This window comes from Leptopilina heterotoma, unplaced genomic scaffold, assembly GCF_015476425.1.
Source record: "Leptopilina heterotoma isolate Lh14 unplaced genomic scaffold, ASM1547642v1 Lhet_97, whole genome shotgun sequence".
NCBI classification, from domain to species: domain Eukaryota; kingdom Metazoa; phylum Arthropoda; class Insecta; order Hymenoptera; family Figitidae; genus Leptopilina; species Leptopilina heterotoma.
The window spans coordinates 921,486-946,345 of record NW_025111203.1 but is presented as its reverse complement, the minus strand read 5'-3'; the positions used below and the strand labels follow the sequence as shown (position 1 = coordinate 946,345).

The 24,860-nt window shown below is 24.9% G+C and overlaps 1 protein-coding gene across 1 annotated transcript; it reads left to right on the top strand.

Moving 5' to 3' along the window:
• The first annotated feature begins 8,950 nt into the window (after positions 1–8,950).
• LOC122512269 lies at positions 8,951–18,305 on the top strand. Its single transcript, XM_043628009.1, has 5 exons — positions 8,951–9,182; positions 9,335–9,417; positions 9,465–10,434; positions 10,901–10,963; positions 18,109–18,305. The coding sequence occupies exons 1-5, from the start codon at positions 8,951–8,953 to the stop codon at positions 18,303–18,305; spliced, it is 1,545 nt and encodes a 514-aa protein (XP_043483944.1).
• Positions 18,306–24,860: the final 6,555 nt, after the last annotated feature.

Sequence of the window (24,860 nt, the reverse complement as noted above, 5' to 3'; positions counted from 1 at the left end):
ATTTTAATAAAATTGAATTAATCAAATTTTCAATTATAATTATGAGCTGCCAAGATTATTTTAAAAAATTGAAAAAATTCTTTGTTTAATTCAATTATTTTCCAAATTTTTAATTAAAATTACTAAAAAAAATATTATTTTCAAAAAATTTAAAGAAACTCGTCAAAAGAATTGAATTATTCATAAAAACTGCAATACAAATTTTTGAAGACAGTTAATTATTTTCCAAATTTTTAATTAAAATTAGGTTCTAAAAACATTATGTATTTTCAAAAAATTTAAAGAAACTCGTCAAAAGAATTTAATTATTCATAAAAATTGTAATAAAAATTTTTGAAGACATTCAATTATTTTCCAAATTTTTAATTAAAATTAGGTATTAAAAAAATATTATTTTCAAAAAATTTAAAGAAACTCGTCAAAAGAATTTAATTATTCATAAAAACTTTAATAAAAATTTTTGAAGACATTTGTAGATTTATTTATGTTCGAAATCAAATAAATTCAAATTTTATGAGAAAAAAAAAACGGGAATTTTGTTGAACGAAAATAGTAGACACCCTACAATGATTTTTGTATTTAATATGACAGAAAAAACAGTGAATTTGATTTTTTCCAAATCCTTAAATATTCAAATTTTACGGAAATTTATAAAAATAGGTATTTCTAAATTTTTATTTTTGTACATATTCGGTTTTTTTTTTTTTGATATATTTTATCAGATTATGAAGTAAAGTCACAATTGATAGAAAGTACTATGTAAATAAATATGAACTGATTAATTTTTACGAGCCAAAATTTTAGTTTTAAGTTTAATTCGTTAAAAGGCTTATTATAAAAATTTTTAAAAATTTATTTAGTTAAAAAAGTTTCAAACTCTTTGAGTATAGATACAAAATTAATTTATAGGAGCCAAATTACCAACTCAATTAAAAAGTAAATCAAGAAAAATTCTTTCAAAAATTTTGATTTCTGAGGGATATGATTTTGTTCTAAGTCACAAATTTTGGGGTCTTTTTCACATATGAGCTGGATTCCATTAAAAATAAAAACTGCAACTTGAGTTTCTTGTACGTGTAACTTATTCGAATATCTTTATTTATTTTTCCATATATTTGCCATTATTTTCTCTTTTCTGAGATACTTTTAAGAGATTATAAGAAAACATATATTTAAATTGGTTTTTGTGAAATAAACCTTCATACCTTGCATTATATTATTAGTGCAATATTGTATTATGTTTTATTTTATTACAAATAAATGTACAATGATTTGATATAAATTTAGTTTAAACCAATTTATTAAACCCAAGATAATGATTGAATTGGATTTAATTTTAAATTTTAATTAATTAATAATAACAATAATAATAATAATAATAATTTTTTTTTTTTTTTTAAATTTTTTCTTGCAAATATTGCAACAAAATACCACATTTTTTGTATAAAATGCAACTTATTTCGATTTTTATAATGTTAAAACAAATTATAGACAAATCATTAAAAATGACATTTTTGAATCATTTTTTTACGATAATAAAATTTTAAAAACATACGCATTTTAGAACAATTGAATATTTACTTGAAGAAGAAATAACTTCACAATTTTTTTCCCTAAGTGTGTAGTTGTTTCTTCTTCAAGTAAATATTCAGTGAATAAACGAAAAATCGAACACTCAGGGACCTTTCACCCTCTAAGTGTCATTACATGTTTATCTCCATGCAGGCGCTCGTTTTAACGACCATGCTTCAACTTTTTGGTGTACAGGTAAATATCAAACATATCTTTATTATTCTACACTACATTTTATATGACGTAACATTTTTCAAGTAATAAAACCCAAAAAAATAAGTTTTTGACATTGCTGACATTTGTACAAAAAATAGTACTCAGGTGAGTGCTCTTACGACTAATTTCCAAAGTTATATGTATAGCAGAATTTTCACTTAAGTAAAAAAAAAAAAATTATTGAGCCTGCGGTTTGGATGATTGAGCAAACCAGTCTAATTGTCCAATTATGTTGTTTGGACAATTGAGCAGATGGCTTGCTCAATCATCCAAACTGTTTACTCGGTAATTCCTTTTTAACTGGGAACTTATTTTCATCATTATGAACATTGATTATTTCTATTATTCATTCGTAAAAAACTATTTAAATTTTTAATGACTTTATATACTCAGACTTTGCACTCGATAATCAATTTTAAAAAAAGTAGCTTTCAAATTAAAAAAAAGTAGTAAAAAAGTGGCTATCGAAAAATTAAACTTGACGACCAAAAAAATTCGTTTTAGACACTTCACAAAACTGAAAAAAGTTATATTCCATATTTTTTATTTTCCTCACTTTTTCCTAATTTTCATCAAAAATATTTAGGGGAGAGTCTCCAGTTGTGAGACGGGTTTCATTTTTGACCCGTAAATTGTAAACAGGTAAACGAAATTGTAAATAAAATACACCGTTCGAAAGGTAACAGAAATACGCAACTTTTATTAAAAGAAAGTATAGTGTTTCGATGAACTCAAAAAATTTTACGATACATTTTCCGAGCACATCGCTTTTTTCAAAAAAAAAAAATGTCTCCAGTTGTGAGACACTCATTAAAAATTGCTAAAATTTAATAAGTTTGACATAAAACGTTATGTTTAGTAGAAATAATTAAATATATTAATAATATATATTATTATATACTAAATAATAATATTTATTCGCCAAAATATGAATATCAAATAAACACAATTTAATAGCTTCAACAAGAGCATTAAAATTGATTTCTTCTGAATCAATTAACTTTTTTCCACTTGACATGCCCAAAAATACTAGAAAAAAAAATCAAAACAACATTTAAATAGTATCCCTGCAAAGTCGTATTTTTTATGCTGCCCAGATGGGTGTTGACACCGTCTCACAACTGGTGATATGCTGTGTCTCACACCCAGAAATTGGCGCTATTTTGAAAAAGGAAAATTAAATCATTTTCAACCGTCGATTGGAACAATGCAATATTGCATAACAAAATATAAGGAAAACACTAAAAGAAAATGCATTACATTTACCTTTTCCAATTAATTAACTTGGAAAAAAAGTACTTTGCATTTATTGAAAAAACGCTTTTTAGTCGATTGTCACACACAGTGTTGGTAATTAACAAAAACAGTTAATATATCCGCTTCGGCGTACACGAAAAAGTTGGCTCATGTAAAAAGAAATGTTTTTATATAAACCAATCGGATTTTTAATATTGCATGTTAAAAAAAATTGACTGTCTCACAACTGGAGGTGTCTCACAACTGGAGACTCTCCCCTACTTCTTTCTTATCCTCCTAATAAATTCAAATCCTGCAACGAATTTTATTATTTATCAAAGAATTTCAATATTTATAAAAATAATTTAATTCTTGCGAAGAATTTTATGAAAATTTTTAAATAATCGATTTCTTTCGACTAATTTTTTATGCAAATTCTAATTTAAATAATTGAATTCATGAAAAATTGTTATTATTCATGAAAAGAATTGAATTCTTACGCAGCTTTTAACAAAACATTTTTTAAACAATTGAATTCTGTTTGGAAATTTTATGAAAATAGTCAATATTATAAAACATTGAATTGTAAAAAAGTTTTTAAAAATAATTAAATTTTACAAAGAATTCTATTAAAATTATTGAGAATAATTGAATGTCTGTGTGGTATTTTATTAAATTTTTTTTTAAATAATTGAATTCCGAAAAAGCATTTTATTATTTTTCAAAATAATTACATTCTTGTGAACGATTTTATTGGAATTTTTTAAATAATTGAATTTTTAAACAGAAATTCATTACTTTTAAAAATAATTGAATTCTTTAGGAGAATTTAATTATTTATGAAAATAATTGAATTATTGCGAAATTTTTTTTTGAAATGTTTAAAAAGAATTTAATTTTTATGAAAAATGTTTTTTTTAAAAAATTGAATTCTTCATAAGAATTTTATAAAAAAAATTTTAAAAATTGTATTTCCATGAAAAATGTTAATTATTAGTGAAAGCAATTGAATTATTGTGAAGAATTGTATAAAAATTTTGTTAAATAATTGATTTTTTTGAAATTTTTTTGAAACTGATATTCTAAATTATGTAATTGAATTCCTGTGTAAATTTTATTATTTATGAAAATAATTAAATTTTTGATGAATTTTATCAATTTTTTTTTTTTTAATAATTGAATTGTTTTGCGAAATTCCATGAAAATACTATAGATATTGAAAATAATTTAATTTCGAATATTTTTTGAAAATAATTGAATCGTTTTCAAGAATTTAATTATAATTTTTGAGAATAGTCTTTGATTTCTAGTATTAGCGAATTAGTAGTGGAAATTCTAAAAAAAAAACAGAAATAGTAGCTTTTAGTGGCTGAAATCTAAGGAAAGTACCAAATACTATTAAATAGTTAATTGTCATTAAAATAAGATATTCAAAAAATAAAATTTGCACACAGCTTGAAATTCAATTATTTTCTAGAATGTTTAACAAAAATTATTCTATAAATCAATTATTTTTAATAGTTTTAAAAAAAATTCTTTGAGAATTCAATTATTAAAGGTAAAAAAGAAAGTTCACCTAAAATAGGTAGTTCTGATAAATAATAATTGTTATGAATTCAAAATTGTCAGATTTGAAAAATTGTTAAAATTGTTGAAAATTGAAAATTAAAATTTTTAGAAATTCCATTTTACGAAATTTTGATTAATCGAAAATTTTTTAATTAAATATTATATTTAAAAAATCAACTAATTTAAAAAAAATTTAAATAAAAATTTTTTAAGAACTAGATCTTTTTCAGAATTTTTAAATCAAAACTATTTATAAAATGAAAAATTTAAATATTTAAGATTAATATTTAATTAAATATTTAATTTAATATTTAATATTTAATATTTAATTTATTTTATTAATATTTAAGATTTATTTTTATTTAATTTAAGACGTATTTGTTACATAATTTATAAATAATAATAATAATGTAAAATGTAAAGTCCAATAAACAAAATTTAAGTTTTTGTTTTAAAATTCGTAATGATTTCAAAGTTTACAAGGCAAATAAAAAGAAGTTTAAGAAGAATTACTTCTTTTTAATATTTATTATTTTTAAAAATTTTTAGACACAACCCTGATATTAGACATTAGAGAAATTGTGTATGATATGATTTGCCATATAACGAGATGATCGTTTAAGAAATGTGAGTAGAAAACAAACAAAATCTCTCCAAATGTTGTATTCTTCGGATTCTGGTGAAATACAAGTAGCCTGTAATATTGTACTGAAGAATCTGTGTAATAAAAGTATTATTCAAGTCTCCGTGAAATATAATTCCTGTTCTGAATTAAATACTACAAAAGAATTCTTGTCTCAGATCTTATCTTATTAAATATTCCTTATTTGGAATATCGAAGTTAAATATATTAATGCTTCTAACATAATTTTTGAAATTTTTTTTTTTTATGAATATACTTTTTAAGAGATATATTCATAAACGTTTATGTAAATTAATAAAAAAGTATTGTTAAATACTACTGGTAAAGTAATGGTTTATATAATCTACATTTTTACAGACAATAACAAAAAAAAATAATTGCTAAATCTTTTTCACTTTATAGGCTTCTCTGCTTCATGCACTCTCTTCTCTCTCTTTTCCCAATAGGCACTTGAACACTTGTATATTTGCCAATATTTATATCAATGAATACTTCCTCTCTAGAGTCAAGAGGAACTTCTACGTCTGAAGATTGTCTCGATCCCTCTTCTTGAACAATTGACGTTTTTAAATATGTATATTACCCTCAAGTCAGAATCACACTGCCTATTGAAAAAAGGATTGTAAATAGGACGGCAACTGGGATCGTAAATATATCATCGCAAATATCATGGTGTTTAAATTCATCAATACTAGAAATCAAAAAATTATTCTCAAAAATTACAATCAAATTTTTTAAAACAATTCAATTATTTTCAAAAAATATTCAAAATTCAATTATTTTCAATATCTAGTATCCTCATAAAATTTCGGAAAACAATTCAATTATTTACAAAAAAATTGATAAATAAAATTCATCCAAAATTCAATTATTTTTATAAATAAATTTCCAAAGGCATTCAATTAATTTAGAATAGCATTTTCGAAAAAATTTCGAAAAAATCAATTGTTTAACCAAATTTTTATACAATTCTTCACAATAATTCAATTACTTTCACTTAAATAAATAACATTTTTCATGGAAATTCAATTTTTTATAAAAATTTTTGACAAAATTCTAAGCATGAAGTCAATTATTTTTATAAATAATGAAACTCATCGAACAATTTCAATTGTATTTCGCGCCTCCTCCGAATAGATCAACTTGTAGTTTCCCTAATTTATACCATTTTTGTCACATTTTTAAAGTAATTAAAATTAAAAATTTGAAGATCACACAGCTCCTTCACGCCTATATTCCGGTTCGTTGTGAATTTTTCATTCTCTTGTTTTGTGCCAACTAGTCACATCCATTTTCTAAAATGGGTAAAAAGAAGGATAAATCCCCAGATTCAAGTGATATTTTAAAACGTTTAAAAAAGTTAGAAGAGTTCGAGAAGAAGTATAAAAAACAAATTAATCGAAAACGCAGTGATTCAACGTCAGATGAAGAATCTTCCATTTCGTCGCGGGATACAAGTCCAATAGGGAAACAATCAAATGATCGGAAGAAAAAATCAAGACGAATTGACTTCTCATCCTCTGAAAAAAGTTTTGACTCCGATTTAAGCGAGAACGCTTCTTTTTCGGATTTTGAACAAATCGATTCCCCTAGAACATCCAAAAAGAATATATTAGATGAACCATCATGCTCGACATCTAAGGAAATCTCCCACGCAAGTGCTCTTTCCGAAAAAATAATAAATGTAATAGGAAAACGACAAACGGGCAGAACATGTGCACCAGATCTTCACAACGATTTTGTCGATCGCTGGTCTGATATAATCAAATTAGGATTACCTACAGAAGAAATAAAAACTCTGACAGTCAAATATCCACCTCCTGGTAATTGTACCATGCTCGATCCTCCAAAACTAAATGAGGAAGTTAAACTGGCCTTTAAGGAAAAACCTTCATCTCTATTAAGAGACAAAAGGATCGTGAGCAAGCAAGAAAAAATTTTGGTCTGCATTTCAGCCATAGCAAAATGTATGTCTTTAGTTATAAAAAGGGAAAACGCAGAAGAAATTCCTCTCATCGAAACTCTGAGTGATGCCAGCCGCTTACTTGTCGATTTACAATTCAACGAATCTGTTATTCGAAAAAATTTAATTATTGCTAATGTTGACGAAACTTTGAAAGAACCATTAAAATCAACATCGACAGACGAATTTTTATTCGGTAAAAATGTAGTGGAGACATTGAAGTCTGCAAAATTAATGGAGTCTTCAACAAAAGCCCTTCGACCACCAAGATTACATCGTCAACAGACAAAAAACTGGAAAAGCCCGTTCGCTCCTCGCAGTCGTCAGAGAACATACCCAGCACCGCAGAACGGGCAAAGGAAAACTCAAGCTGGACATCCCAAGTCTTATCGAACCCAGACGTCATGGAACAAGACATCGTACAGGAAAGATTATCCGAAAAAGAATTAGAAAATTCTGTAAGTAACATAGCTGGCAGATTGAGCAATTATTATGATAACTGGGCGGCTCTAACCTCAGATCCAGTAATTCTTTCTTACATAAAAGGTTATAAAATTCCGTTTATTAAAACACCCCATCAATCAGTCTTTCCACATAATTCAAATCGGTCAGATACAGAAATGAAACAAATGTCAGAATCAATCCTTATATTAAAAAATAAAGGTGTACTTAAAAAATGCTCTCCTTCAGAGGGTCAATTTTTATCAAGCTATTTTCTGGTTCCAAAACCTGATGGATCCTATAGATTTATTTTGAATCTTAAAAAATTAAATAAGTTTATATTAACCGTACATTTTAAACTTGAAGATTATAGAACTGCTATAAATCTTATGGAGCGAAACTTTTATATGTCTACGCTTGATTTACAAGATGCATTTAACTTAGTGTCCATTAAAGAATCTGACAGAAAATTTTTACGATTTGAATTTAATGGAGAGCTATTTGAATTTACTTGCTTACCCTTCGGACTATGTACAGCCCCTCAGGTCTTTACAAAACTTATGAAACCTGTTGTTTATTCTCTAAGAAAACAAGGATTTCTTTCAGTTATATACTTGAACGATTTTCTTCTTTTTGGGGACACTTATGAAAATTGTACCAAGAATCTTATTAAAACTAAGAAAACCTTAGAAGATTTAGGTTTTTTAATCAATGATAAGAAAAGCCAACCCGATCCTAACCAAGAGCGTTTATTTTTGGGTTTTATTTATAATTCCCGTTCAATGACTCTAAGACTTCCCGCTGACAAACGTACAAAAATTCAAAGTCTATTAAATACGTATAGTAAAAATATTAAATGTCCAATCAGAGATTTCGCTAAATTTATTGGTGTACTTGTAGCTTCTTGTCCTGCAGTTAAATATAGTTGGGTTTACACTTAAAATTTTGAAAGACAAAAATTTTTAGCTCTAGAAAAAAATTCCAGGAATTACGATGCTTTTATGATTGTAGAACCTATCATGACTGATATTCAATGGTGGAAATCGCATATTGAATCAAGTTACAATTCCATAAAAGCGGTCAATTTTGTCTTGGAAATTTTTTCTGACTCCTCGCTATCAGGTTGGGGAGCGGTATGCAATCATGAAAAAGTAAATGGTTTCTGGTCTACTGATGAACGAAAAAATTCCATCAATTTCCTTGAATTAAAGGCAGCATTTTTTGGACTCCAATGTTTTCCAAAAAACTTTCATGATTGTGATATTCTACTTAGAATAGATAACACGACAGCTATATCTTTTATTAATAAAATGGGAAGTATAAGATCAAAAAACCTGAATCAAATCACGAGAGAAATTTGGCAATGGTGTGAGAGGCGTAATATTTGGATATTCGCTTCTTACATTAGTTCAAAGGACAATTTTGAAGCAGACACTGAATCCAGAAAGTTAGAACCAGAAACAGAATTCGAGTTATGCAAGTCAGCTTTTAAATTAATAATTGAAACCTTCGGAAAGCCGAAAATAGATCTGTTTGCAAGCCGTACAAACAAAAAATGCACTCGTTACTTTCTTGGTTTAAAGACCCTGGATCTGAGGCAGTGGATGCTTTCACTTTGAACTGGAGCCAATTTCAATTTTATGCTTTTCCTCCCTTCAGTATAATTTTAAAAACTCTTAGAAAAATAAAATCAGATCGAGCAGAGGGAATTATGGTTGTACCTGATAGGCCAACTCAGCCATGGTACCCACTATTTCAATCTATGATAATTTCTGAAGTAATTACTTTAAATCCTGATAAAAATCTTTTAATTTCTTGTGACAGGAGTCATCACCCTCTCTGGAAGAGCCTTATCCTGGTATCCGCGAAATTATCAGGGAGGCCATGTTAAGACACGGATCTCCAGAAGAGTCAATAAATATCATGATTGGATCTTTAAGTTCAGCTTCTCTCAAAACTTACGACACAGCCTTGAAAAAATGGTGGACATTTTGTAAAAAAGAGTCAGTTGACACATTCAATCCCTCTATCGCAAAAGTAATATCTTTTTTAACCACAGAATACGACAAGGGTCTATCTCGAAGTTCAATCAACTCCACAAGATCAGCCATCTCCTTGATAGTTGATTCTCCAATAGCAAATGATCCCCTGATCAAACGTTTTTTCAAAGGTGTGTCTGGTTTAAGACCATCAAAACCACGTTATGATTCCACGTGGGATCCAAAATTAGTACTTGACCATTATCGATCTCAATCTGAAAATACAAAATTAAATTTAGAAGATCTTTCCAAGAAAATCATAACACTTCTTGCTCTAGTAACGGGTCATAGAATTCAAACTTTTTCTTTAATAAATATCGACAATATTAAGATTAAAAATGACTCTATCGAAATAAAAATCCCTGATCGCATTAAAACATCAATTAAAAACAAAACTCAACCTTTGCTAATCCTACCCTTCTATTCGGAACAAAATATTTGCGTAGCGTCGGCAATTATTTGTTACCTAAAAAAGACGAAAAATTTACGTAAATCTGAAAAAATTCTCTTTATCTCACATCGAAAACCTTACGAACGAGTAACTTCACAAACGTTAAGTCGTTGGGTAAAGCAAGTTTTACAAACTTGCGGAATAGATACAGAAATTTTTTCTTCTCACAGCACACGTCATGCTGCAACTTCTGCAGCTAAAAGATTAGGCGTAGATCTTGATACTATCAGGAAAACTGCAGGTTGGACTGAGAACTCCAACACTTTCGCTAGATTTTACGACAGAAAAATTACTGCCGACAATCGTCAGTTTGCTAATGCTATTTTGAGAAATTAAAGTTCTTAATTAAATTACATATTAATTATTATAAAAATTATAATTACAATAAGTCTTAATAAATGTTGTAATATTCTTATTAAAATAAAATATTAAAAAATGGAACTCTGCCATAATTTACTTTAAACAACTACAAGTTGATCTATTCGGAGGAGGCGCGAAATACAATTGTTAAATTGAACGAACTTACCTTGTGAAGTTCGATTAAAATTGTATGAGCGCCTCCTCCGAATAGATCAAACCCATCCTAAATGATACAATACACCCTTTATTATTTTCTAAGAAAAAATAACCCAAAATTTAATAATTATGGCAATGCTTTAAAATAATGAAAAATTCACAACGAACCGGAATATAGGCGTGAAGGAGCTGTGTGATCTTCAAATTTTTAATTTTAATTACTTTAAAAATGTGACAAAAATGGTATAAATTAGGGAAACTACAAGTTGATCTATTCGGAGGAGGCGCGAAATACAATTTAAATCAAACTTCACAAGGTAAGTTCGTTCAATTTAACAATTATTATTAATACTATTTTAAATTAATTAATCGAAAAATTCAATTATTTTCACAAATAAAGTATTCCACAAAAATTTAATTATTTAAAATAAAATTTTCATAATATTTATTTTGTTTCGAAAAAATTAATTATTTAAAACAATGTTTAAAAAATTCTTATGAAGAATTTAATTATTTTCAAAAATAACAACATTTTTTACAGAAATTCAATTAATTTTAAACATTTTAATAACATTTTTCGCAATAATTCAATTATTTTCATAAATAAGAAAACTCTTCTCAGAAATTCAATTATTTTTGAAAATTTTAATAAAATTTTTAGTATAAATATTCAATTATTTTCATAAGTAATAAAATTCATCGCAGGATTTCAATTATTTTTCATACAATTTTACAGGAATTGCTCAAGAAATGTAATTATTCTGAAAAATTTAATTTCAATTTCTCGAAAAAATCAATTAATTAAAATAATGTTTTTTTTAAATTCTTTGGAAGAATTCCATTATTTACAAAAATATTAGAATTATTCACAGGAATTCGATTATTTTCAAATATTTTAATAAAATTGTTCGAAAGAAATCAATATATTAAATACAATTTACATTTTTTTGAAATAACTCAATTATTCTTTTCAATTTTAATAAAATTCTTCTCAAGAATTCAATTATTTTGATAAATAATAAAATGCTTTTTAGAAATTCAATTATTTTCAAAAAGATTTAATAAAATACCACACAGACATTCAATTATTTAATTATTTTCAAAAATTTTTCGAAATTTAATTATTTTAATATTTACTATTTTCATAAAATTTCCTATAAAGAATTGAATGATTTTCTAAAATTTTAATAAAATTCTTCGCTCGAATTCAATTATTTCCATAAATATTACAATTTTTACAAGAACTCATTATTTAAAATACAATTTTCATTAAGTTCTTCGAAAAAATTAAATTTTAAAACAATGTTTATAAAATTCTTATAAAGAATTCAATTATTTTCAAAAATAACAAAATTTTTCACAGAAATTCAATTATTTTTGAAAATTTTAATAAAATTCTTAGCAACTATTCAATTATTTTCATAAGTAATATAAAATTCATCGCAGGATTTCAATTATTTTTCATACAATTTTACAGGAATTGCTCAAAAAATGTTATTATTATTAAAAATTTAATTTCAATTATTTGTTGAAAAAATCAATTATTTAAAGAAAGTTTTTTTCAAATTCTTTGGAAGAATTTAATTATTTACAAAAATATCAGAATTTTTCACAGGAATTCAATTATTTTCAAATATTTTAATAAAATTTTTCGAAAAAAATCAATTATTTTAAATACAATTTTAATTATATTTTTTTCAAATAATTCAATTATTCTTTTAGATTTTAATAAAATTCTTCCCAATAATTCAATTATTTTCATAAATAATTCTTCAAAAGAATTCAATCATGTCAATAAATAACAAAATCATTCCCGAAAATTCAATTATTGTGAGGCATTTTAATAAAATTCTTTGCAAAATTCAATTATTTTCATAAATAACAATATTCATTACAGAAATTCAATTATTTTTAAAAGTAATAAATTTTTTCTTGAAAATTCAATTATTTAAAACATTCTAATAAAGTCGTTCTCAAGAATTCAATTATTTAAATAAATAATAAAATGCTTTTTTGGAATTCAATTATTTAGAAAAAAATTTAATAAAATACCGCACAGACATTCAATTATTGTCAAAAAATTAAATTTTTTGTATAATTTAATTATTTTTAAAAACTTTTCGCAATTCAATGATTTTGAATATCTACTAGTTTCATAAAATTTCCAAACAGAATTCAATTACCTATTTAAAAAATTGTTTGCAAAAATTTTCATAAAAATTCAATTCTTTTCATGAATAATAAAAATTTTTCAGGAATTCAATTATTTAAATTAGAATTTGCATAAAATTAGTCGAAAGAAATTAATTATTTGGAAATTTTCATAAATTTCTTCGCAAGAATTAAATTATTTTTATAAATATTTAAATTTTTTCATGATCAATAAAATTCTTTTGCAGGAATTTAATTTATTAGCAGGATAAGAAAGAAGTAAATATTTTTGATGAAAATTAGGATAAAGTGAGGTAAATAAAAAATATGGATTGAAATTTTTGTTAGTTTTATGAAGTGTCTAAAACGAGTTTTTTTGTTCATCAAGTTTAATTTTTTGATAGCTACTTTTTACTATTTTTTTTAGTTCGAAAGTTACTATTTTGCTACTTTTTTAAAGTTAATTATCGAGTGCGAAATCTGTTATTATTAAAAATTATTGTTTTTTATTCAAAAATTAATTAATTAAAATTCGTAATTAGCGACTCCGAAAACCCCCATGTAACCAGTTGTTGTAGTAAATCTTACAGTGTAATCATAACAATGAAGTAATATAATTACATAAATAATAAATATGTTTCTCTGCTGAGTCTATTAAGAAATGAGATGTTGCCGCAATTTAAGCCCTCAAACTCACATGAAATTAATAATCAGTAGAACTAGATGAAAAACAAAATTCAAAATGAAATTAATAGATGTTTAAAGCAAATTATTGTAGAAACTAGAAAAATATACAAAGATTCGATGAGTGAGTAGCAAGTGAGTATGAAAAAGAGGAGAGTATGGAAATTATACTATGCCCTGTCCCCTTAAAAAGAATATCCACTTGTAGATACAAAAGTATCATAAGGAGATAAAGAAAATTGAGTTCATAGAAAAGAAACTCTTAGAAAAAAACTGACACTTAGGAGAAAGCTCGAGTCGAACACTATTTATAACTAGGTATCAATATAAAAAAAGCATTGAAAATGCAGAATAGTAATTGAAGGGCGTATTCATCAAGTGTTGATTTTTCTTATCTAAATAATAACAGAGTAAACGCATGTTGACGTGGAATATAAATAAAATATGCTTTTTTAATTATAGTGTATTATATAAGATGGAAAGTTAATTAACGCAATCCTCCAAGTCAATGTGTTAAAAATAAAGACACAAAAAATTCTTAACTTTAAAAGTATCGTTACCAACTTCTAGAGCATTAAAAAACGCTTCGATTGATATATTTTTGAACCTGATTCGGTCAGAAATTATCAAATTATTGGTATTTGAAAAATCAAGAATTGTGGAAAATATCATTTTTTCAACATTCTTGTTTATTAACTTATGTGTAATTATTAAACTATTACAACCATCTTATAGAATATATAAAAACATATTTTTGGGACCAAGATTTAATGATTTTTAACTCTTTTATAAAAATTAATTCTTATATTTCAATTATTATTATTTCTATGAGGAAGCAAAGTGTTCATGAAATGAACACCAAAATTATAAAAATGTACAACTTGGCAGTGGTTTTATAATTTTGGCAAATCAATTCAAGTCAAATGCGTTTGAGTAAAAAGACCTTTGGGGAATAATCATGCGCCTCTTTATTTATATTCCACGTCATAACATGCATTTTCTGTTACTATTTAGATAAGAAAACCTAGCACTTGAGTTCGCCCTTCTATTTATATTTAACATTTTCAATGCTAATGTTTTTATTTCGATACTTTTTTCATGTTCGATTTGAGTTTCCTCCTATATATAAGTATCATTTTTAGAGAGGAGTTTTTTTATGACTCGATTTTTTTCTGTAATACACGGCATATTTTAAATAATATTCGTTTTTTTCAGTTCAATTTTAAACATTTTCTTTATAAAGTTTCTAGTGTTCTTAGAAGATTATATTTTTCTCAATAGGGTGTGTTAAAAACAGAAAAATTTTGCAAAGTATATGCATTTTGGGTTTTGCATAATGTTCACCAGATTACAAACTTAATTTGCATTCTTGCAATTTTCTTTAGAATTACATATTCTTTTCCATTCCCACATGGAAAGCTTCTCAGGAGTTTTTAATTCTGAATAGGAATTTTACATTTCACGCAAAAATTTGAATGTCTTTTACACTCTTATCTTTGATAAGACATACCCTGTAAGAAGGAGTTGAATTGAAAAAATTGAAATATTTACAAATATCGCTCATTTTTTAACCTTTTTAATCCAAACTAATATGTTGAAACATTAATTATTCTTTGTAATAAAAATAAATTAAAGCGCTTTAAAATGACTTCAAAATTTATAGTAATTTTAACAGACATTCGATCGCAGTCGATAATTAATTTTAAGAAAGTAGCAAAAAGTAGCTTTAAAACTAAAAAGAAGTAGTAAAAAAGTATCTATCAAAAAATTAAACTTGACGACAAAAAAAAAACTATTTTTAGGCACTTAACAAAACTGACAAAAATTACATTCCATATCTTTTATTTTTCTCACTTTTTCCTAATTTTCATCAAAAATATTTACTTCTTTCTTATCCTGCTAATAAATTCAATTCCTGCAACGAATTTTATTATTCATCATGAAAGAATTTAAATAAGAATTTATAAAAGAATTATTATTATTATTTAAAAGAATTTATAAAAATATTTTAATTCTTGTCAAGGATTTTATAAAAATTTTTAAATAATTGATTTTTTTCGACTAATTTTATGCAAATTCTAATTTAAATAATTGAATTCCTGAGAAATTTTTATTATTCATGAAGAGAATTGAATTTTTATGAAAATTTTTGCAAACAATTTTTTAAATAGGTAATTGAATTCTGTTTGGAAATTTTATGAAAATTGTAAATATTCAAAAGCATTATATTGCGAAATGATTTTAAAAATAATTAACCTTTACAAAGAATTCAATTAAAATAATTGAATTCTTGTGAACGATTTTCTTCAAATTTTTAAAAATAATTGAATTTTTAAGAAGGGATTTATTCCTTTTAATAATAATTGAATTCTTGTGATGAATATTGTTATTTATGAAAATAATTGAATTTTGCAAAGCATTTTATTAAATGTCTCAAAATAATTGAATTTTCGGGAATAATTTTGTTATAAATCGATATAATTGAATTCTTTTGAAGAAATATTTATGTAAATAATTGAAATCTTGAGAAGAATTTTATTAAAATCCATAAGAATAATTGAATTCTTGGGAAGAATTCTATTATAATCTAAAAGAATAATTGAATTATTTAAAAAAAATTGAATTAAAATATTTAAAAATAATTGAATTCCTGTAAAAAATTTTCATATTTTTATAAATAATTAAATTCTTCTAAAGAATTTAAAAAAAACATTTTTTAAATAATTATTTATTTTTTTGAGTAATTGAAATTTAATTTTTAAGAATAATTACATTTTTTGAGCAATTCCTGTTAACTTATATTAAAAATAATTGAAATTCTGCGATGAATTTTATTATTTTTGAAATAAAGAATTAAAGGAAAGAAAGAGAAGAATTTTATTTAAATTTTCAAAAATAATTGAATTCCTGAAAAGCATTTTATTATTTAAAAAAGCTTTGAGGCATTTTAGTAAACTTCTTATTATTATTTACGAAAATAATTTAATTCTTGCGAACGATTTTGTTAGAATTTTTTTAAATTATTGGATTTTCAAGAAGAAATTTATTACTTTTAAAAATAATTGAATTATTATGATGAATATGTTTAGTACTAATATTGTTATCTATGTGTAAAAATAATTAAATTTTGCAAAGAAGTTTACTAAAATGCCTCAAAGTAATTGAATTTTCGGGAATAATTTTGTTATTTATCGACATAATTGAATTCTTTTTCTTTCGAAGAATTATTAAAATGTTAATAATTGAATTCTTGAGAAGAATTTGATTAAAATCTGTATTGATTTTCTTTCGAATTATTGATTTCCTTAGAACAATTTTATTGAAATATTTGAAAATAATTAAATTCCTGTGAAAAAAGTTAATATTTTTGTAAATAATTGAATTCTTGCAAAGAATTTTAAAAAAAGATTTTTTTATTAAAATAATTTATTTTTTCGATGAACTGATATTAAATTTTCAAGAATAATTATATTTTTTTTAGCAATTTCTGTAAAATTGTAGTAAAAATTATTGAAATCCTGCGATGAATTTTATTATTTCTGAAAATAATTGAATTATTGCGAAAAATATTATTAAAATTTTCAAAAATAATTGAACTTCTATGCAAAATTTTGTGTTTTTTTGAAAATAGTTAAATCTTTATAAGAATTTTATAAACATTGTTTTAAATAATTAATTTTTTCGAAATATAATAAATATTATGAAAATTTTATTTTAAATAATTGAATTCTTGTGAAAAACTTAAATTGTGAAAATAATTGAATTTTTCGATTAATTAATTTAAAATAGTATTAAAAATAATTGAAATTTTTCGATGAGTTTTATTATTTATGAAAATAATTGGATTCTTGCTTAGAATTTAACAAAAATTATTTTAAATGTTATTAAAATTTCATTGAAAAGTGTTATTATTAGTGCGAAAGGAATTGAATTATTGTAAAGAATTGTATAAAAGTTTTGTTAAGCAATTGAATTTTTCGAAATTTTTTTGAAAATGCTCTAAATTAATTGAATTCCTGTGGAAATTTTATTATTTATGAAAATTAATTAAATTCTGGATGAGTTTAATCAATATTTTTTAAATAATTGAATTCTTTTGAGAAATTTTATGAAAATACTAGATATTAAGAATAATTGAATCGTTTTAAAGTATTTGATTATAATTTTTTCGAATAGGTTTTTGATTTCTAGAATTAGCGAATTTAAAATAGTAGTAATTCTAAAAAAACAAAAATAGTAGCTTTTAGTGGCTGGAAAATTAAAAAAAGTACCCAAATAGTAACATAACGTAAAAAAAGTCGTAAATAGTAGGTTTTAGTAGATGAGTGCGAAGCCTATTTTAATCCAAACGAATATTGTTTTCGAAATTTTGTAGAATCATTTTAATTCGTTTTGATTAATCTCTTCTTACCGGGTAGGTATACCTATATACAATTTTGGGGAAAATTGAATAAGAATATGCGACATTTCTGAAATTTGAAATAAGAATTATATTTCGCATAACTTTGAATAAGAATGAAATGGAATCAGCCCTTTAATAAGTATTATGTAAAATAAGCGGATACCTTTCTCATGAGCATAACAGTAAACTCGATATCTTTCTGAATTACACGAATTTACATCGGAGCTGACAGCGGTTCCACATGTATGTGCAGTCGCAGAGTCGTTGGTCGTTGCGATCGTCGTACCACTATTATCCCATCTACCAAGTACACTCCCTTTCATGACGTCATAGAGGGCAATATATTGGATAGATGGGATGGTAGGGATTCGATGGTCGCATTGACATTCCAATTTCGTCTGCATGTGGAAACGCTGTTATAAACACAACCACGAGAATAAAAAACGAAATAACCGACCTGTCACGTTGATCGGTGACCTATCTATTCTCAAAAAGTCACTTGTAAGTTTAAATTTAGAAATCAATTGCATTTTGCAAATTTTCTAAATTTCTCCAAATTCAATCCAACATTTAGGGCTAATTCCACCAAAATCAATTAAAAGTTAATGATTAAATCCACAATCAATCGTGAGTCTCATTGAACTTAATAACTCATGATTGGTTGATTGAGGATTTAATCAGTATTGGTGAAACTGACTCTTAATATCAACATTTTCTTGTTTGTGTGCTTAACTTGTACTTATTCATCAAACAAAAAGATTTGTTTTAGGCTGCGACCAGAAATGGTATACAATGAAGCAGAAAGCGTATATATATATACTAGAAATCGTTTACCTTCGAAAATAGAAAAACTTGACTTACAAAATGATATACAGTGTGTGATCTTGTACATAAAGTTATACAAGGATTTTCAATTAAATTTCTTCCGCAAAATATCTGCTGTAAATCTTGATGTCCAGTAAGGCGCGCCCCGTAGCGGTCTAGGGTTCAGAATAGGCCACCCGTGATTCCGAGCATGTCGTAAGAGTTAACTGAAGGTGTTGGTAGCGCCGTGGTTTACCAAATAATTACACCTTCAGCCTATTGCTAGCCGTAGGAGTCAGTTGTTAGTAATGACATTGAATTTACGCCAGCCTTAATATTCCCCTTGCGCGAATAGAGCACATTAAGATCCAATGCTACGAAATATTAATAACATTTACTTGGCCTCTGTGTGCAAATGTTTTTGGCTAAACCAAATATTCTTTTGGGTATACAATCGGATTTAATCAGGGTGTCTACAACTAATCCGAAAAAAATTTCCCTGACATTTCCAGGATTTCCAGGCCTTCTAAAATTTTTTTCCAGGTTTTTAAGAATCGACATATAATAAAAAATACACTGCTTAAATTTTATTTGATAACACTTATAAATGACGTGGGAGAAGTATTCACAACGTTTGTCATCAACGATTTGAAGAAAAAAAAAACTGTTTTTCACTCAGAAAACAATATTTTACGTTTACCAAATTTTCCTTTTTTAACTTTTTGTTCAAGAAACATTGTAAAAGTTTTATTAAGACAAAAGTTTGAATAGAAAATTATTTTTTCTTCTAAATTATTGTAAACGTCACACCAACGTTATAAATTATGAATATAAAATGAACATTTTTAAACAAATTATCAGGGCTCGAACCAGTGACACAGTATTTAAAAATATGTACTTTACGGGCCAAAAATGAAAAATTACGAAAAAAAAAATATATCAGCAGTCCGAGTCAAATAAGAGAACATTTTATTTAAAATTATAAATTAAATTTTTCATAACTATAAATTATTATTTGGTGGATTCCACGTCAGTTCAACACACTTATTTTTATGACTTGTTGGGATTTGGCTGTAATTTTGTAAATTCATTACTTTTATAGTGATAAACAACTCCACCAAATATTTTTTCAAAATTTTAAAAATTAACAAAAATATGGCATTTTCAAAATTTTTGTCTTCTTTTTTTGAAAGTGCTATAACTTTGGTTCTAATTAACCGATTTTGGATTTTAAAAAAAGGATTTCTTTGGTTTTAAGTATATTTTAAGTTAAAATTAAAATAAGAAAAAAAAATTCAAACAAAATTTTTTTTTGAAATTTTGAAAAATTAAAAATCCGTTTTTGAAAAAACATCATCTTTGATTTTTTTCAAAATTTTACTAAATGTTAGGGCAAATGTGCTTTACATGTCCTGTAAATTTTATCTTGGGATCTCAAAGGGATTCGGAGTAAAAAAATAAAACGTAACCACAAATTACGAACATATGGGGCAAAATTCCTCAACTGCCCAGGTCAAAAAATAAATTTTCTCTAAACTTTGCTAAAATGTTACTATTATTAGTAGAAGTGTAAATATTAATTTTTTTTTAATTTGATAAAATATTTTTTGAGTTATGGAGTTTCAAAATTTTGATTTTTTTGAAAAAATATTTTTTTTGATTTAATATATTTATAAGTAAAATTAATCAAATTTAAAGTATGAATAGTGGTTTTTAAAGGGGTTTTCACGGGCTATAAGCTGGTGACCTTTTTCTATGAGCCATATGTAAGAATCAGAGTGGGACTAAAGGAATTTTTGAGGAAAATAATAATTTATCATTATTTTACATAGAAAATGATGATTTATAATTAATTTCTTCAAAAAGATCCATGGTCCCACTCTGAGTTTTAAATGGCTCATATATGAAAAAAGGTAAGCTTTCGATTGGGATAGGTTAGAAAAAAATAAAAAACACCGATTTTGAGATACAGTAGAACTTGGTTAATACGATTCTGTAGGGACCGCACTAAGAATGCGTCTTATGCGGGAAAAAGTATTAGGTGGGATATAAAAAGTATGTCTTTAATTGAAGGGACCACCATAAATGAGCGTCTTAAGCGGGAAATCGTATTAAACGGGATCGTATTAACCGGGTTCTACTGTATATTGAAATTAAGAATTTGACCTTGAATTTCAAGGTCAAATTGACAGAAAACAACTTTTTTTTCATCACCAGCTTATAGCCCGTGAAAACCCCTTTAAAAACCACTATTCATACTTTAAATTTGATTAATTTTACATATAAATATATTAAATCGAAAAAAATATATTTTCAAAAAAATCAAAATTTTGAAACTCCATAACTCAAAAAATATTTTATCAAATTTAAAAAAAATTAATATTTACACTTCTACTAATAAAAGTAACATTTTAGCAAAGTTTAGAGAAAATTCATTTTTTTACCTGGGCAGGTGAGGAATTTTGCCCCATATGTTCGTAATTTGTGGTTACGTTTTATTTTTTTACTCCGAATCCCTTTGAGATCCCAAGATAAAACTTACAGGACATGTAAAGCACATTTGCCCTAACATTTTGTAAAATTTTGAAAAAAATCGAAGATGATGTTTTTTCAAAAACGGATTTTTAATTTTTCAAAATTTCAAAAAAAAAAATTTTTTTAATTTTTTTTTTTATTTTAATTTTAACTTAAAATATACTTAAAACCAAAGAAATCCTTTTTTTAAAATCCAAAATCGGTTAATTAGAACCAAAGTTATAGCACTTTCAAAAAAAGAAGACAAAAATTTTGAAAATGCCATATTTTTGGTAATTTTCAAAATTTTGAAAAAATATTTGGTGGAGTTGTTTATCACTATAAAAGTAATGCATTTACAAAATTACAGCCAAATCCCAACAAGTCATGAAAATAAGTGTGTTGAACTGACGTGGAATCCACCATTTTCAACAATTTTTAACTAAAATTCATCTTTAAATCACTTTTACGAAATCTCAATTATTAGTAAATTCTTAAATTAAATATATATTCGAAAATAAAAACTTCAATTAAAAAAAATTCAATTAATTATAAACATACACGCTATACGGCTTTTAATATTCAATTATTATTATCTAAAATTTTAACTGAAATTAATTTTTGTTAGAATTCAATTATTTGAAAACAAAAATAAATAATTTATTGAATTATTGAATGTTTCTTAAAATTTAATTCTCATAAAGACTTTTACCAACAAATTTTTAAATTGATGACGAATTTTAATAAAATTTTTAAGAATAATTACATTTCTCGAAGAATTCGATTAAAATTGTATTAAAAATAATTGAAATTCTTAGATGATTTTTATTATTTATGAAAATAATTCAATAGTTGTTAACAATTTTACAAAAAAATTTTAAAAATAATTGAATTCCTGAGAAATTTTTATTATTCTCAAAAAAATGGAACTCTTACGAAGATTTTTACAACAAAATTTTTAAATACTTGAATTTTGTTTGGAAATTTTATAAAAATAGTAGATATTGAAAATCATTGAATAGTGAAAAGTTTTTAAAAATAATTCAATTCTTGTAATGAATATTGTTATTTACGAAAATAATTGAATTCTTCCAAAGAATTTAAAAAAACATTTTTTTTAAGTAATTGATTTTCTCGGGGAATTGAAATTAAATTTTTAACAATAATTACAATTTTTTTATCAATTACTATAAAATTTTATTAAAAATAATTGAAATCCAGTAATGAATTTTGTTATTTATGTAAATAATTGAATAGTTGCAAAGAATTTTATTAAAATTTTCAAAAATATTTGAATTCCTGAAAAATTTATATTATTTATTTAAAATAATTGAATTATTGCAAAAAATTTTATTAAAATGTTTAAAAAGAATTAAATTTTTGTTTGAGAAATTTTATTATTTTTGAAAATAATGGAATTCTTCATAAGAATTTTATAAAAATTTCTTTAAATAATTAATTTTTTCGAAATATAAGAAGGGTCATTCCATTATATTTCACCTAAAGTCGTTGCGGCCTATTTTCAGAAAAACATAATATTTTGTAAAAATGATTTTTAATATCAGCACAATCCATTTTTGGCAAATTTTTTATAAAATTATTCGTATTTGCTTTCGAATTTTAATTTTTAAGTGGAGGTGCAGGGAAAAAAGGTTATTTTGACAGCTCTGAAAATTTAATAAAAAAACACAAAAATAATTTAGATAGTATAAATGTTTTGATTGAAATTTAATCACAATAGTCCAATTTACTTATATAAATTGATTGCTATGTAAAAAAGTCCAAAATATTAGATGAAAATTGATTTTTAATCTTATCTGTCAAATGCCAAAATTCACCATATTTTTATTATATTTTTCTAGAAAGTTTGTAAATATTTAAAAATTTATTACTACTTAATATTAAGTACTTTCAAAGTACTTTCATATCATGAGTTGACTTTTTAATATTATGGTGTAGAAATATGAAAAATGTTACCTTGAATATTGAACTTTCCAGGATTTTCGGTGATTTTGAACACTTGTAACTCCTCAGGTGCAAAATAAAAAAATCCAATTTTTCTCCTTATACTTAAATTAGACCCTGTTTTCCATTCTGTCAAATTTTGGCGATGGATTTCGAACTATTTTATAGTTTTATTCAGTTTAGAAAATCAGCTTCGAAAAACGAAATTGAAGGTTAAAATGCAAGTAGTTCTACGAAACTGAAGTTAGTTGTCTTAATAGCCATTTACTTATTTAAATTAAAATTTTAGTCTGCAAATAAGATTTAAACATTAAAATTCATAATTATTTTTTAAAAATATTATTTCTAAAATATATTTAAATATTTCAATTATATATAGTATTAAAAAATGCTTAGTAAATAAAATTTTGATTTTAAATATTTTATTCTTCAATAAAAAGTTTTATGAATGGCTATTAAAAAAAATTACTTCAGGGTAAATTTTATTTAAAAAATTGATTAGAACGTAATTGTGAGGAGCAAATAATAACAAATTTTAATTTTTTTAATTTTTACATACGATGAAATATAAACGATTTTTATTTTCAGATTTTATGGATTAAATTGCTATAGCAAATATTTTATTTTTTACAAATCAAGGAAAGAAATGTCTTCAAATTCTTCCGATTCAGAAATTTTCTTCATTCTGAGTTTCGATGTCGAAAGGGGAATGTAGCAATGATGGCTACGTGTTCCTGGAATAGTTTTCATCGAGTTGTATCGACGATTGAGATGTCTTTTAATTCTTTTTACTTCACCTGCGTCGACTTTTACGAAGTGGATACCCAAAATATGCGTTTTGCAATATTCAAACATTTCATCAACAGTCAAAATAGTGGAGTTTCCATTAATTGCTTTTAGACTTGCAGTTCTGACGAGGCGCTTCACTGTGCCACCTACGCCATCGCAGGGACTTTTCCCGTGGGCAGTAGCGAAAAAATTCCACGATGCTGATATTCCAAAATCTTCGAAATGATGGGTTAAGTTACTCAAGTTTTTTTTATTTTTGTATTGGGTAGGAGCCCCATCAGAAAAATAATGAAAACAATTTACGTTAGGGAAAATGAGTTTCACCTCTTCAATAACTTTCATTTGAAATGTGTGAACAGTAGAGGCTGAGTGTTCCTTACAATCCGAAAGTACGCAAAAATTTAACGCTTTTAACTCTTCATTTTCTCGAAAATAAAAGACAAATGGATGGAGGGTGGCCTGATCGTTAACCCAATGTCTAGATTGTATTTCATCCTGGACAACAAATGTATAATTTTGGGCGAAATCCAAAAGCACAATCATTTCATTTGGAGGAAGATTTTCTTTTAATTTATTTAAGTATTCCTCTTGTTTTTTAAAAACAAAATGATGTTCTTTAATTGACTCTAAATTCTCTATCAGTGATAATATAAATTCATTTCGAGATTCAGTAACTGGAATCAAGTCTGATCTATCAACATGAACCCATTGTTTATATTGAACAGTCGATCCTTCTTCCATTTTCGCTTCAACAATATCATTTATTTCATCGAATCCAGGACATTTTTCGCAATTTCCCATCATACAGTCTTCCCTACGAATGTCACAAACGCCAATTTTTAATAAATTTGTTAATGAGTCCTCAGGTTTTAATAAAGCCATCCGCAGCTTCAAATTTTCATGAC

Bases quoted from the DNA above. Each gene is read 5' to 3' on its own strand.
- LOC122512269 (XM_043628009.1), top strand. From the start codon at position 8,951: ATGGGAAGTATAAGATCAAAAAACCTGAATCAAATCACGAGAGAAATT. The intron at 9,183-9,334 runs GTACAAACAAAA...AAATAAAATCAG, and splicing joins AATAGATCTGTTTGCAAGCC to ATCGAGCAGAGGGAATTATG. The intron at 9,418-9,464 runs GTAATTACTTTA...TTCTTGTGACAG, and splicing joins AATCTATGATAATTTCTGAA to GAGTCATCACCCTCTCTGGA.